The 17,093-nt window shown below is 36.9% G+C and overlaps 1 protein-coding gene across 17 annotated transcripts in view; it reads right to left on the minus strand.

The window, feature by feature from the left end:
* Positions 1–8,027: 8,027 nt before the first annotated feature.
* UCHL5 (ubiquitin C-terminal hydrolase L5) overlaps positions 8,028–17,093 on the minus strand; it is a 46,238-nt gene continuing 37,172 nt past the window's right edge. For 12 of the 17 annotated variants that reach the window (XM_078355160.1, XM_035280016.3, XM_078355158.1 and 9 more), the window contains 2 exons: positions 13,393–13,491; positions 8,028–8,681 (listed from right to left, as the gene is read on the minus strand). In XM_078355160.1, coding sequence (XP_078211286.1) covers positions 8,637–8,681; positions 13,393–13,491 — 144 coding nt within the window. In that variant the 3' untranslated portion in view covers positions 8,028–8,636. Of the gene's footprint in view, positions 8,682–12,597; positions 12,748–13,392; positions 13,492–17,093 lie in introns of all 17 variants that reach the window. The other 5 variants (XR_013529039.1, XR_013529038.1, XR_013529037.1 and 2 more) reach the window with 1 other exon arrangement.

Genomic DNA, 17,093 nt, shown 5'->3' on the forward strand with positions numbered 1-17,093 from the left:
CTTTTTGAGTGAATGAATTAATGAATGAATAAGCAGATGCTCAGCCTATCTTCAACCTTGCCTCTTCTATTATAATAAAAGGACTCACGTAGTATTTATAATAGTTCTTCTCCCCTGATATTTACCAATGCTAAAATATGTCATTCAAAACTTTTAAAATGGTAATCCTATCACTAGGCTCTAGAATTGTCTACATTTATTTAAAGACATAACCAGAAAAGAGTTGATTTTCCTTTTTGTGAATACATTTGGAAAGAAGCTATAAAGATTGTGCATACAGATGACTACATAACAAATTGTAGATTCTTGGTCAGAATAAATATTGTTTACACTAGCTTATACTCTATATCATCTTGGAGGTTAAAATTAGTAAAACAGGCTACATCCAAGACAATAGTATAAATTACATTTATGAGCTTATGAAGTTGTTATCAGAGGGAAAATACATTCCCAAAGTGTTGCCAAAATAGCTAAGGAAATATGACCAAACTTTTCCTAAACTTCAAATGCGTTTTTTAAAAAGTTTTATAAGCCTAATTTGTTTAGACTCAATCACAAGAGAGGTCCAGAAAAGAGAGAGTCTAATACAATGAAGCTTTAATGGACTAATATTTGTTTTAAGGTTTAGTTGTATAAACAGATGTGAAAGCCACCTGTTTGCTCTATAAGTGCTATTTGAAAATTATAACAAAGGAAAGGACAAAGTGCATTTCAGCAGGTAACAGAATACAAGCCAAGACCACACGATAGTTAATAGAATAGCAGGACTAGTATCCCAGGTCACCTAAGTCCAAGTCCGGTTGTCTGTTCTCCCAACTTACTAGAATATGGGGTTACAGTTTATAATAAGAGTATATACAAAGTGCACTGTCTTAAGTTATGTTTACCAACCTCGATAAAATGGGCAAGAACGTAGTTCTTAGAATGGCCATAGAGGCGAGTAAGCACGTTGCTCATGGAAGATGTAATGGGGGTACTGAGGTTAGCACACCATTGTTTTAGATCACAAACATTGATTCAGGTAAGTTTCTGCCTGAAATCTGAAGGAGTGACTGCATCATCCTAGCTGTTCACTGTACAAGCAATGGAGCCGTCCCAATAACAATTCTGAGTGCCCCAAGAGAAAGACTGTTCCCGTTGTGCCAGGGCTGCAGAGCATTCCAAACGTGTAAGTTAGGTATACACTATTTCAGGCATCAGATATTAGGAAAGGTCAACTTGACATTATTAGAATGGAAATACTGATTCCTCATACACTGACATTACACAGGTTACAGGAAATAGTCCCCTGATCTAGAGACAGTCTGAAAATTAGGTTAAGCAGTCTCTCCAGATGTCACTAAAAGGCCAGATTGGAAAAAAATTAAAATCAAATAAATTTAAACTTAAATTACATTTGAAAACATTTATTGACATGAGAAAGGAAGCAGAGAAATGCCAACCATAAAAGTGATAATTACGAAGTTTAAAATTTTGTCATTGTGCCTCTAGCAGCAGAAGCATGAAGTAACATTTTGATCGAGGAGGTGTGTAATGTACCAGGCAGACTTAGTTGGTGTCTAATATGGAAAACCATGTCACAGGCTATCATAGCAAGTGTCTCTACACAACACTAATTTCCTTTGGAACAGTTCTATAGTCAACCAACCTTCTGGTCTTAATTTGGTTTCCTTGGTAAATTTATCTACCATGGACAGAATGTATCAGTAGGCTGATAGAAATGTCTGGTCTGCTGGCTGTTATAATTGTAAAGTAAATTATTAGATTGTTTTTCAGGTGTACGTTAGTCTCCTGCAAGTTTTATTAATCTGGCTTAACTACCCAAAGTCCTTATCATCTTCAATGAGTGTACTCAAATCATAAACTGAAAGGGCAGGTCTTGGACCTTGGTAACCTCACTTGGAGACACAGCCTGGGAGGCCCAACCTGGAACCCTTGTTGGCCTCTAATCAAAGTCGTTATAATTACTAGCCCTCGGGGAGCCACTGGAGCTCATAGTTACTTACTCTATGCATTCCTTAATAATTCAGCAAAGGTCATCAATATCTCCTACAAAGCTTCTAATAAATCCAGAGATAGTTTTCTCACTTAAACATCTCCATTGTACAATTCTGTCCATAATGAAACTTTTACCTCTAAGAATCACTTTTATAAGAAGAATGGTGGAAGTATATAAAGGAGGTGTGCAGGTGAGCATTAAGAGACATTACTATAAAGAAGAAAGGAGGGCCGGGTGCCGTCGCTGACGCCTGTACTCACAGCACTTTGGGAGGCTGAGGTGGGCAGATCACTTGAGGCCAGGAGTTCCAGACCAGCCTGGCCAATACGGTGAATCTCTGTCTCTATTGAAAACACAAAAATTAGCCATTGTGGTGTGCACCTGTAATCCCAGCTACTCAAGAGGCTGAGGCAGGAGAATGGCTTGAACTTGGGAGGCAGAGGTTGCAGTGAGCCGAGATTGTGCCACTGCACTCCAGCTTGGCAACAGAGCGAGACTCTGTCTCAAAAAAAAAAAGGAAGAAGAAAGGAGGGAAGGATGAAAGATGGAAGTGGGGTGGGGGAGGAAGGAATGAAGGAAGGGAGGGAGGGAGGGAAGAAGTGAAAGAGAGAAAGTACAAGTAGGAGTTCAAGTTTGAATCTAGGTCTACTACTCACTAGCTGTATGAACTTGGGCAAGTTACTTATACTTTCATTTTCCTTAAAAATAAATCACAGACATCCTTCAGTGTTAATACACAGACATTCACATTCTTTTCAATGACTGCATAGTATTCCCATACACCCTAACTTACCCATTGTTTTTTGCTGTGCTTTAGTGTCCCTCATCTGAAAAATGGTTATAACGTGACTTATTTCATATCTGTGAAGGTTAATGTGTAAAAGTACTTAGGACGATGTTTGACCTGTTGTGAATAGTTTTCCATTTTATTCCTAATAACTTTTTCTAATTGATTGCACTTTCGCATCTTGCTACTGAAATTGTTGAAGTCCTAAAACCAAATTTTTAAATTCAGAAAATAAAGCGCAATGCCTACTGACTATGAAGACAGTATTTCTGTAAATATAAAAATAACCAATGAAGTTATACTTGTCAAATTTTAATGTGCATAAATGTAATTCAATCAGCTGGGCATCTTGTTAAAATGCAGATTCTGATTCCAATGGTCTGGGGCGGGATTTCAGATTCTGCATTTCTAACAAGTTCTCAGGTTATGCTCATTGAGGCTGGTCTGCAGATCACCCATTGAGTACCCAGGATATAGATGGTGTGATTCAAAGGGAAAAAATATATAAAAGGAAAAAAATATATAAATATTATTTGTACAATAAAGTTAATACTTACCTCATATAAGATTGGTGTGAACATAACATGAAACATATCTAAAATGTTAGGATATCCATCAATGGGGAACACCATAATCATATTTTATTGCTTTATTGCAGGATTGCACAATAAATATATTACTCATATGATCATAAAATATATAATATACAGAGGAGCTCTCTGTGTATTAGACACTAATTTGTCTAATGTTTATAATACACACATTGCATATTATGTATAGCAAAGTTTTATTTGTTGGCTTGCTATCTCTTAGTTTTATGGTGTCTGTCACCTTACAGAAATTTTTAATGTTTGTACAGTCAAGTATTTCTCTTCTGGGTTCTTTTATGTTTTATTTTGTGCTTAGGAAGCTTTTCTCTATCCCCAAGTTATAAAATATTCTCCCAAATTTATATTATTTTTTTTAATTTTCATTGTTTTTGTTTGTTTCGTTCTGAGATAGGGTGTCACTGTCTCACCCAGGATGGAGTGCAGGTGCCGATCACAACTCACTGCATTCTCAGACTCCTGGGCTCAAGGCACCTTCCAGCCTCAGCTGTTTGGGTAGCTGGGACTACAGGCACGTACCACGTACCACCTCCATACCCAGCTAACTTTTTTTTTTGAGACAGGGTCTTGCCATCTTGCTCACAGTATGCTTGAACTTCTAGGATTAACAGATCCTCCTGCCTTAGCCTCCCAAAGTGCTAGGATTATAGGCATAAGCCACCACACCCAGCCTGTTTTAGTCTTAATGGTTATGATGGGGGTCTGGGGAGAGATCAAAATGTTTTTTGTTTTTTTTTTTTAAAGAGGGGGTTTCACCATGTTGGTCAGGCTGGTCTTGAACTCCCGACCTCAGGTGATCTGCCCGCCTTGGCCTCCAAAGTGCTCGGATTACAGGCGTGGGCTACCATGCCCAGCCGAGATCAAAATGTTTTTAAAAAATATACCTACATGAGACTTTCCTCACTGGTTTTATGGTTTATTCAATATTATATTATCATTGCTACAAGAAAGGGTCATGTAAAATATAAGAATAATCTAAAACGTACATAGACCAGTAATCCTAGCCTTTTCCATATATAACTTTTAATCAAACCATTTCATATTGACAATCCATATCCATATTCAAAAACCAATTAACCATCAAACATAATTGCAAATTAATATCCTGAATTATTGCACATTGATTCTGCCAGTAGGCAATCCACTTGTACAGTGCTAGTTCAGTACTAGAGAAAAAATTCACTTCATTTAGGTCTTTATTTGAAGCTCATCTCATTAATGGGAACTTCCAAGACCATCTTAGGAAACCTCAGCTCCTCCTACCCCTTTCCCCTACTTTACCATTCATACTACTACTATTTGAAAAGTTGTATTACATACTTATCTGTCTCATCATGAGAGCAGAGGCTTTATCCTGTTATGCCATCCTCTAGCATCTAGAACAACACAGATGTAGGTTGAATAAATCACTGATTAGTTTTCCAAAGATTAATGTAATCAGGTCAAAAACAAAAAGTGTCCAGTATGCTAAAAACGGTGAATCTTTACCCTGTCAGTCACTGCATTTAGACCAGTTAACAACGTACTAAAGTACAAACTAAATAACGTGCATGTTTGAATGCTGTAGGAATTCACACTACTCTAAAAAATGAAACATTGCTCTAAAAATGTAACTATCCAGTTTGCCTATTTTAGGCATTTAGACACAGGAGGTTTAACTTTTCCGCATTCCAGGGCACAGCCATTGGGTGTTACGACAGGCTCCTCATTCCTGGAACACAACTACGGCAGCATGTTCTAACATCAATAGTTCCAACAGTGGACTCCTTGACAGTTGCAAAGGTGAGCGGTTCCCTAGTGTATGTTTGCATGGGAGACATTTCTGGAGACCACTCCTCCAAACCTTCCAACAATTTTGTAAGAAACTAGGTAGTTTCAAAATTTCTAATTTAAATCTGCATTGCTCTTCAAATAGCTAGAATAGTTTGTTTCCTGAAAACTTGTATATCAAGTTTAAAAATAATATAAACTATATAAAATGATTTCAGACTATGGGGAGGGCAAACAAGACTAACACACAAAAACATGTGTACACATGAGGAAAAAAGATCACTGAATACACCGAAATGTTCATGTGCTCATTCCTGTTGGTAGAACTAGGGTAATTTAAATTTTATTTTTGCTTATGTTTTCTCTAAATGATTTTTTTGAGAATACATTAAAAGCCTTTTTTATAAAATAAAAGAAACAAAGACTCCTACAGGAAAAAAAAAATCTAAATATATCTCGAAATGTTAATGTTCTAGGCAACTAGGAGGATTAACTGAAAGTATTAATCTGCATGTAACACCCATAATATAAACAAAAATATGTACCATGGCCCAAACTAGGGGAGCAAGTCCCCACGGTTGTGATCCCTGAGCAAATATTTGTCTATTCTAGTGGCACAGTCGAGCTGACTGCTGTTACAGAAAGGGCAGCTATCTTGGGAACTAAACATGTAAGGTGAGAGTAGCCAATGCCGCAGCTGTTGCCAAGCTTTTTGTTGACAATAGCAGAAGTACATCCCTTAGAATTGGCTATTTTGAAAGGCATAAAACAGAATGGAAGTGCCTTTGCCTACCCAATAATTAAATAAAATTTTAGAAAAGAAAGAGCAAGACTTTGTATAAAATATCCACTAACAAACGTTTCGACACAAGATTCATCTATATCTGGGTTGCTCTTTATTCTTCCATTTTCTCTACCACTAGCTTCCTGACTTAGTTTCAAACCAGCAATATATAGCACCCAGACAAAGACAAGTCATACTTTTTTATTCACAGACAGAGTAATCATGAAGTATCACAAGGCATTCGCAATCATCAAAGAAGATGCAGATAAAATAAGCCATTCTTAAGCTATGGAAATTCCTATTAAGGAATTTTATTAGATTAATAAGAAAATTAAAATAAGCCGTTCTTAATCTATGGAAATTCCTATTAAGGAATTTTATTAGGTTAATAAAAAAATTCCTTATACCTATTAATATAGTTTTACAAAACTATTTTTCAAATGTCATTTGATACTACTTTTGTTAACATTTTCAATGACAATTTTGATGAGCTCTAATTTTGGATCTTTTATGGTTACTGCTTTCTGTGACCTAAGAAACCTTTGGCTAATCCCCCAAGTCACAAAAATAATCACATATGTTTTCAGTTAGAAAGCTACATACTTTTAAAACATTACATTAGGTCTATGATTCATCTCAAAGTCATTTTTGTGAGGTAGGGGTCACTGTTCATTTTTTTCTATGTGGATATTCAGCTATTCTATTCTGACTCCTTTTGTTGAAAAGACTCTCCTTCCCTGTTAAATTGTTTTGCCACCTTTGTCAAAATCAAGTGATCATATACATGTTGATTGTTTTCAGGCTCTCTCTTCTATTCCACTGATTTATTTGTCAATCCTAGTGCTAGTATCACACCATATTAATTACTAAATACAACTTACCACAAAAATCCTCACATTGCTTTACAAAATTTAAGCCTCAATAGGAAAGGATATATAAATTAAGCTGAAATACATGTGTGGGATCAAGATGAGCCTTACTTAAAAATCCATTTTTTGAAATTATATCATGGCTTTGAAAACACTACATAATTATTACTGTTTCAAGAGCAAAACATATTTACCCACAAATAACTGAGAAACTACATGTTTTTCACTACTTCCAACTGAAATTATGTATGAAAAATAATTCATTAATTTTTCTATCAATTTCCCATCAAGTTTTTCTCCATTAATTCTAAATTAATTAATACCAAGTCACTAAGCTTAAAAACAATCCTTAAAACTTCATGTGTTGAAACTGGAAGACAGGTACACATTCTCCCTAACAAAATAAGTTAAATTTATTTTACAATAAATAATAAAATGGTAAAAAGTCATGTATCAACCTCAGAAATATTCTTGATAAAAAAGTAGATTACTTCCTTTAAAATAAAAGTTTTATCAAGTTTTCTTTAAAGTCTAACTTGGAAAGGAAGATTAGAAGCAAGAATATTATACAAAGTAACTCCCAAAAACAATTTTAAAAAATCAATTGTGAGCAAATTGTATATGGCTCTTGGAAACTGCAGCCTGTACGAATTTATTCAAATCAGCAATAAGAAGATCCCCCATCACCACTACCACCTTTCTAAAAAAGCAGATAGCCGGGCACGGTGGCTCAAGCCTGTAATCCCAGCACTTTGGGAAGCCGAGGCGGGTGGATCACGAGGTCAAGAGATCGAGACCAGCCTGGTCAACATGGTGAAACCCCGTCTCTACTAAAAATACAAAAAATTAGCTGGGCATGGTGGTGCGTGACTGTAATCCCAGCTACTCAGGAGGCTGAGGCAGGAGGATTGCCTGAACCCAGGAGGCGGAGGTTGCGGTGAGCCGAGATCGCGCCATTGCACTCCAGCCTGGGTAACAAGAGCGAAACTCCATCTCAAAAAAAAAAAGCAGATAGCACGAACTGTCAGACCTCCAATTTTTTATATACAGCTTAACAGCCTGAAAAAATATTCCACTGAGAGTAACAGCCACACTCTTTAAGATTTACAGTTTCTTCTTAACCTGAAATTCTGCTTTGAAGCATAATACTCAGACCTTCCTGAAATAATTCTCTTATACATAAACAAATAACCCCAAACACTTGAAGAAATTTTACTAAAATAAAATTGAGATGTTTATTACTTTTCTACTGACAGTAATGAAAAAAATCACTGGAAATTAATTATACTTTGTCCTTTTTAAATGATTTACATTAAAATCATACTTTTTCAAATAACTGATATAGCACATAAAATTGAGTTTTAAAATCCTCAAAACACTTAGATATCAAAGATAGAAATACTGATTTTTTTCCATTAATGATGAGAAGAAATAAGAGATCCAGTTTAATCAAGATCTGACAATTACAAATTTTAAGTATTTAAATTACAGATAAGGATTATCATTTGTGCATTTTCTAGCTTCATTAAGGTAGTTATACATCCAGAAAACAGAAAACAAACAGTTCTCAGATTCAATGTCAAATAATGGAATTTGGGCAAGCACTCTTAACATCACTTTCATTGACTATGCTCTACATGCACATGATGCAGGGAGGGAAGAAATTTACGAATTCATGCATTAAAGACAAGACAGACAGGCACTATTACCAAACGTGCACTGAGCCAATTAGGGTGTTGCTCAAAGTTCTTTACATATAATGATTTCCATGAAAATAAGTGCAGAAGCAGAAATGTGTACATATCCCAAAACATCCTCTTCATTTGGTTTCCTGAGCTTTCTTTGCATTCTGTTTTTCTTTTGCCTACAAATAAAAATAGCACATTACAAAATTTTACAAGTCAGTTTTAGACTATATTAAAATGAAATGTGCCTAAGATGGCATTCTCAAGCTGAAAGCTTTGAAATACATTGTTTATAAAACTTCTAAAGCATTATATTTCCTAACTTGAGACTTAAACTTTTCCTGGACAATTATATGGTTATTCTTTGCCCTAAGAAAGGATCATGTTTGGTTTGTAGTTCTTTCCTATCTGAAGGTGAAATGAATTATTATAATTGTAATAATTTAAAAATACATAATTACTCATTCCATAAAGTCAAACTCATTCATGAATATTCCAAAACAATATGTATACATATATTTGCCCATTTCCTATTCACATGAGTATAAGAAAAACCTTACATTAGTTTCTGTATATGTGAATAAATGAATTTAACATAACAGCTTAAGTGAATTTAACATAATGTCATTAAAGGATTATGTATCCCTGGTGTCAATGAACTTTTTATGAACTAAAAAAATAGTTTTCACACATTAGTTCAACAGATCTTCATTACAATTACATAGCTTGAACACAGTAATTCTGTTTTATTCTTTAGCAAATAAAGAAGCCACAACTTATAGATGTTATCAAGCTTGACCAAAGTCCCACAGCTAGTATATAGTAAATCCTCAAAACAGGTCAAAGACACATGCTTTATAACATTGCTTCTCAATGTACATACCAATGACCTAGGGACCCTGTGAAAATGCAGACTGATTTAGTAAAATGCCTGAGGTTCTGTATTTCTAGCAAACTCTCAGATGATGCCACTTCTGCTGGTGTTCAGAAGACATTTCTAAAAGCATGATTTTAGAGTACTACAACAATATTCTTTCCACTGTGCCACTTCAGAAGAGTCAATAAATTAGACTTCTACATTACACAACTTTTTCTTAAACTTCCTTAAATATAAAATAGAACAATTAGAACAATTACAATCTCTTTTTGTAATATATTAGGTAGTATAATTATTTTTTAATAGTATGATAAAACTGAGTGCTGTGCCTTAGAGTAAGAGCAAATAGTCTGCGTGCCATATTAAAAATAATAAAATTAATTGCCAACATGAACGTCTTCAGTTAACAAGCATTATTTGTAATTTGATATATGTATTATATCTCAAACAAAATTTTCTTTCCTCAAAAAATAAAAATTCAATTAGGTTTTAGGTATAATTTAAAGTAAAGTCTGTGCTTCTTTCCTTATTGATCTCTGAGTATACTTAACAGAATGTTTAGTAGGATTAACAAGAAATGAATTTACTAGTTTTTTATATAAACTTTACAATGTAATTAAATGAGCAAACACATATAAGGAAGAGTGTCCATACATTTCTTAAAATTAAAAATAATTATCACCATTAATTGAGCACTAATTTATATACTTTATGGATATGATCTCATTTAATTATCAAGAATGTGAAGTAGATATGATTCCAAGTTTACAGATTAGAAAGAGGTTATAAGCAAGTATATAAGTGCCTAAAAGCACCAGCCAATAAGTAACATATATAAGATTTAAATTCAAAGCCTGTATTTTGCTCTGCTTTTGTCAAAAAATTTTAAAAAAACTATCACATTTATATATAGCACGGAAAAAATACATACTGTTAAAAATACTTTCCTTCTATACAGTATACCAATGAGACATTAAAAAGTACTGACACAAATCACATAATTCTGTATTAATAGATATTAATGTAGATATTGTTGTGATAAGCTTTATTCTTCCACATTACTGCTATTAATAAATAGAAAAATATCTGAAGCTTACTTATTACCAACTGAATCATAAAGTCACAACAAAATGTGGACAAAATTCAATATTGTGAAGTTGCTTTGAATTCTCCCATAGCAATGGAATATATGATTTTACATCATGGTAGATTATTGGCAGTTAAAAACTTTAGATAATGATTCATGATTACATACAAATGTGGAGGAAAAAAAAATTTTAATCATAAATATACCTGAATAAATAGAAGTCTCACAAATGTAATCTTAAACTAGATAATTTTATATTTTAAGAAAGAGATTTGGTACATAATACAAGAAGTTTTATAACCGTATATTTTTAGATTATCTCCTAAGCAGTTTTTTAATGTAATGTATATTCAATGAATTTACCAGTTAAAAAGTCTCACATAACAAAAACATTTATTAGTCCTAACCAAGTTCATGCCCAAGGGAGAACCACCCTTTATTTACCATTCTTCAAATAAAAAGATTTTAGCTGGAATACTTTTATGCCATTATAGATTGCAGGCAAGTGCTGCAGCTACTCAAAAGTCTGATCCTGGAGTCTCGGCATATGGCAGCACCACCACATGGTGCAGCCACATCTTTCCTGTTTTTTCCTTCTATCCCTTCTCACACCTTGTTCTTTTGTCCTAGTTTCCCTGAAAACAAAACATAATAAAAATCTACCATCCCAACTTATCTATTTCTGAATTCTATAGGTAATTTTTCTTAGAAGTATTACTATGAAGTAATTAACTATCACTGGTAAAGATTTTATACAATGATGAAATCTAACAGTTTTCAACATGTTAGAATCTAGTCAATCTATTCTAACAGTTTTTCAACATGCTTTATAAAGTTTGCATTTATCTACAGAAAATGATATTTTAATATGGCATCATATCATTTTTTTCCAAAATAAGATGAACAAAAATATATTCTTGCAAAGGAAGCTAATATACACTACCACAGATTAAGCATTTAATTCCAATCACATATTTAAAATTTTATGGGTGTGAAATTTTAAGTGGCTATAAAGCTATTTAGGAGCTACCCTGTGCTTGCTGGGAATCTTTGGCCTGACTTTGATAAGTGCTCTTGGCACTTATCAAAATAATACTATTTAGCACAGTATCATAATTGTTTATTTATTCCTTTCCCAAATCATGAGTTGCTTAAGAGAAAATAATATGTCTCAGTTATGTATACATCCCTAGACCTTAACGGAGTGCCTTGAATATCCTTGCAGCTAGATAAATGTTTGATGAATAATTAAAAACATTTCAACAATTCCAATTAAATGAGTGTGAATGTCTTCAGTACCTTAGAGAATAACAGTTATTGCATGCATACAAGAAATAAATCTATCTCAATATTGCTTCTGGAATATTAATAAAAGAACAGCTTAGAGAAATAACCAACTAGAAAATCAATAACTACTTTCCTTAAGAAAATCAAGGCAAACACAAGAGTTGATGTTCCACTAACATCAGGTATTCATTTACTGCCACCTTGTGTCCAAAATAATGTGAACTAAGGAATAATGGTTCTAATGTTAAGCTGATAAGCTGTTGTTCTCTATGCTCTCAAAAAACCCTGGGGATATAGTGTAATTAAAAATCAAATAACAGTGGTCCTTCTACTTACTAATTTGCACATAAAAAATTATGTTCACAGACCAATTTTAACGCAAAATTCATACATTTAAAATTTGTCTAAGGGTCCCTAATAACATTATCTAACAATATCTGATGTACCATTTGATTTAGCACATTACATAGTTAATATTTATAATAGAGAAATATTTGATCGTGTTAAGAACATCGTAACTAGGTATTTTTGTTAACCAAGCAATTTTGAGAACCACAGGATCCCATATTAATCTAAAACTTTAATAATGATTTTCCATCTCGGAATATACCCTGAGATACATGAACAGAAAAACCTACAGTGGAAAAGAGATTTAGCAGTCTTCTGCAATAACTTTTACATTTAATGCTAAAAGTTGGGTCACATGTTTCAATCAACAAGGTATATGCACAAAAAACTTATTAGCTTACATCTCAAATTATTTAGAATTTATAACATGAAACAGCTTTGTTGAAATGTATCTTTGCTTTGTAAATTTTAAAATTAATAAGAAAAATATACCTACCATGTATTCTTGTCTTTAAGTTAATGGTCCAAAATTTTATTTGCCTAGTAGTGTCTTCTCAAAGTGTTTCTCAAAATGTGGTACACAGACCAGTTGCATTAGAATCACTTGGGGAACTTATTAAAGAATCCTTCCCCTATATCAGAATATCTGGGGAGGGGCCAGGTAACATGTATTTTAAAGAATATCCACTGATGTTCACTTTCAGAAACACTGATTTACAGTATGAACTTAAAAACAATTTAACTGCATTTCATTTATTCAACAAATATTTTATTTTTACTTATATTATGAAAAAAATCATAGAAATCAGAATTTTTCACTAACTTACGCTAGTTTTCCCTCAGTGGAAAGGATACTAGACTAGAAATAAGAAAACCTATTTCCTAGTACAAGGTATTTTTTAAAACCCAGCAATGTCCATTCTACTTCTATATTCTATTATATCAACTCAAATTTCTGCTAAACTAGGAAAATATTATTTCAATTATTAGCATTAAAAATCTGTTTGTGCTTAAAGAAAGAACAGTGTTTTAAATTTAATTTAATACAGCATAACCTGAGGTTTTGACACTAAGACTCTGGAAGGCTAAAGCAGTGGGGTAATTCTTTATTTTTTGTTTTATAGTCTCAGTTGAACTAATTCTTACAGAATATAAAATAAGAGGCAAAAGCAAAAGAATAAAAATTTTAAAAGCTTCCAAAAATTCTACCTCTACTCATGTAAAAAAAAATACATTTAATGTTTTTGGAATATCTAAACCTAATTTAAGTATCTACCAATAAAATACTTACCTTTTCTACCAGTGGTATTAACTGCTGGTGTTCTGCTAAAGTCTTTAACAATTCCATAATGAAAGGCAGATAATTATGCTTCCTTCTGATATTCTCAATCTGAAAATAAAACAAACATCAATCCACACTAACTACATTTCTGCTAATTTTGGTATTTTATTCTTTGCATCCAATTCAAAATAGAAATGGTATAAAATATCCATTCTCATAAGAATATGATTTTAGAAATAATGAGATTCCATTTCCACTGAGAATAAAGATTAACAATAAATCATGTGGAGGGAGTTTCTTGGGCATGGCTTCCTGCCCTTAACTTAGCAAATAATAGAGGCCTTCAAAAGTCCAATCTAAGATTACTTACGAAAATGTCATTTATCAAAACAACTAAAGAAGATCTACACGCTAAATTAACACTCGCTACTTCACCTATGCAAATAATCAGGCAAAGTTTAACGAGACAGCTTTGTTTTGTGGTCAAGCACAATCTTTCCTTCAGATTGTTTTTGATCGAAAGGGGGTACACTGCAGGAAAAAATCGAAACTTCAGTGGAAAACTATGCACCGTCTAGAAAACGTCCTCTCAAGTTATGAGATTCTAGGCTTTCACTGTCACTGAACTATTATATATTCTGTCTGGTTTAATTGATTGCCCTTCTTTCATGGAAAATTTCCATCTTTTATAAATTCATTTCAACATTTCTTTACTTCATATAAATTTGGGCTTCTCTGACTTCTTTAACTAGAGTTCCTTCAGTTAATTAATTAAATTAAAGCTTAACACATTTGTTTTACAGCAGTATGAGAATCATTTTATCTTTTTTTAAACAAAGTATTCCCAAACAATAAAGGAAGACACTTTATGGAAATTATGGAAACTTGGTTTGTGTTTTCTTTTGGGCAGATATTAAAAGTTACCTAATTATATAATTGTTTGGAAAACTCTGCCCCTACCGCAAAAGCTCTCTCTCTCTTTCCCTCCCCCACAAAGAGGCTCCCTTATCTCTCACTTTACATACCGGCCCTAGCCCTCACGCTGCCCAGCCTCCCGCCGCCCAGCTTCCCGCCCAGCAGTTCAAACTGACCAACAGTTGCCCACCACCTCGGCTTTTGGCTTCCCCACCCCCCAGCCCTTCAGCCCCCTATAAATAACCCTGCCCCTCTGAGCGGCAAGGCCATTCTCCTCTTCCCCCCCGGCTGGTCCGCCCGGAGGCTCTTTCCTCTCAATAAAGCCTGAACTTAAGGAATTTCCTCTAGCCTGCAGTCCGGTTTTTTCCGAACGAGCTCAGTCTTCCCGCAGAGGGTAGGTCGGACAAATGGTGCCGGAAACCCGGGATGGGAGCTGGGGCCGTTGGCCCGGCCACGGCCCCCCTCCCCGACCTACCCAACACTGGCCCTGCCACCTCCACGTTCCGATTAAGGTAAGCCAAGTTTTTCTTGCTTTGCCTTCCCCCGCTTCCCGTCTCCTCTTCCTACGGCATGGTGCAGTTGTTCCCTCTCTGGCGTTCTGCACGGACTCCTTGCCTAGTCTCGGCCGAGCCAAGGTAGTCTTCCATTCCGGCTCCAGGAGCCTTCCGAGGGACAGCCGCCAGATGGGGGACGCCCCCTGACCGCTTCCCTTTCCGTACTTAATTGTACTCCGGGGAATTTGCAACAAACAGGGACGCCTTTTCGTTGCATCTGCCCATCCGCGCCGGAGAGTCTGTAGCTGCGCCTGCCATGGGAAATTCGGAGTCCAAAATACCTCTGAGCACCCCCCTCGGGTGCTTGCTGCGAAATTTTACCAAATTGGGATATTCCCAAACCCTCAGAAAGAAAAAGCTTATTTTCCTGTCCCAGGTGGCTTGGCCCCAATACAAACTCAGTAACCAGTCACATTGGCCCCCGACTGGCACTTTTGATTTCAACACCCTCCGAGATCTCGACGATTTTTGTCGCCGCGCGGGCAAGGACAATGAAATTCCTTACGTCCAGGCTTTTTGGGACCTCCGTACCCACCCCAACCTATGTTCTTCCTGCTCCACCTACCAAATCCTCTTATCTCGAACCCCCCATAAATCTTCCTCCACTACCTCTCCCCCTCCCTACTCCTCACTGGAGGATCTGCCTGAACATCTGTCCTCTCCTGCCAATCTCAGCAACCACTCGCCATCAATGGCACGCCCTTCCCCCACTCCCTCTGCACCTCCTACCTCAGAGGCCATGCCTCGCTCTCCCTCTACTCCCTCTGAGCCCCCTCCCTCAGAGGCTGCACTTCCTCTTGCCTCTCCCGTGGCGGCCCACACCCGCTCCCACCAGCCAGCTATCCTGGCCCCACTCCGAGAAGTAGCAGGCGTGGAAGGTTTAGTCAGGGTCCATGTTCCTTTCTCACTCCAAGACCTGTCCCAAATTGAGAAACGTTTAGGATCCTTCTCAGCCAACCCGTCCACCTATATTAAAGAATTCCAATACCTCACTCAAACATAAGAAGCCCTAGTCCGGTACACTCGACTAGATCCAGCCTCCCAAAATGGGGCCACTGTATTAGCCTCCCATTTTATCTCCCAATCAGCACCCGACATAAGAAAGAAACTAAAGAAAGCAGAAGAGGGGCCAGAGACTCCCATCCAAGACCTGGTAAAAATGGCCTTTAAAGTATTCAATGCCAGGGAAGATGCGGCTGAGGCTGCCCGCCAAACTCGCATGAAGCAGAAGGCTGCCCTCCAGACCCAAGCCCTAGTGGCGGCTCTAAGGCCGGCAGGGAACCAGAAGCCCAAGGCCGAAACCCATGCCCCTCCAGGGGCATGTTTCAAATGTGGAAAGGAAGGACACTGGTCCCGAGCCTGTCCACAACCATGGCCACCAACTAAGCCTTGCCCTATCTGTCAGCTCCCGGGACACTGGAAGTCAGACTGCCCCAGCTTCCCCAGGGTGCTGGTTCCTCAAAACAGACACACTGGCGTTACGCAGCCGGCAGTCACCCTCAGTAGGGAGGAGCCTGCTTGCCAGGAGCCAACCTCCGAGGGAGCTCCGTTCCTCAGTCTACTAGGGCTGCTAGATGACTAGCGGGGCCCTGGCTTTCCGACTCCGGTTACCCTCGCCGAGCCTAGGGTCACAAGACATGGGGGCTACCTACTCCGCACTTCCTTCTTATTCTGGCCATCTCACCCCTTCCCAGGTCTTAGTCATGGGAATCGATGGGACCCCGAGTATCCCCTATCAAACCCCACCACTCATGTGCTCATATAACTCCACTCCCTTCACCCACTCCTTTTTAGTAATCCCCACCTGCCCAGTTCCCCTTCTGGGGCGAGACATCCTTTCAAAGCTGAAGGCCGTCATAACCTTCCCCACCGCCAGCCCACACAGCCTTTTTCTCCTAGCCCTCAATACTCTGCCTCAGAACTCCAGACCCTCCAGTCTACCCCCGGGGTACGGTTCAAGGATGACTGGGCCTTCAAGCATAACCTCCTCATCCTCCCTGAAAAGCAAAGGTACCAGATAATCCAAGACATCCATAATTCACTCCACATTGGGCCTAAAGCCTTATACCAGTTCCTCAACCCACTTTTTCACCCCCACCGCCTCCTCAGTACCATACAGGAAGTCCAGTCCTCATGTACTGTCTGCGTGAAAACTAATTCCCAGGGTTCCTGTCATCCCCAGCGCCAGCTTCATCAGCTACGCAGGTTCCTACCTGGCCAAGACTGGCAAATTGATTTCAC

This window comes from Callithrix jacchus, chromosome 18, assembly GCF_049354715.1.
Source record: "Callithrix jacchus isolate 240 chromosome 18, calJac240_pri, whole genome shotgun sequence".
NCBI classification, from domain to species: Eukaryota; Metazoa; Chordata; class Mammalia; order Primates; family Cebidae; genus Callithrix; species Callithrix jacchus.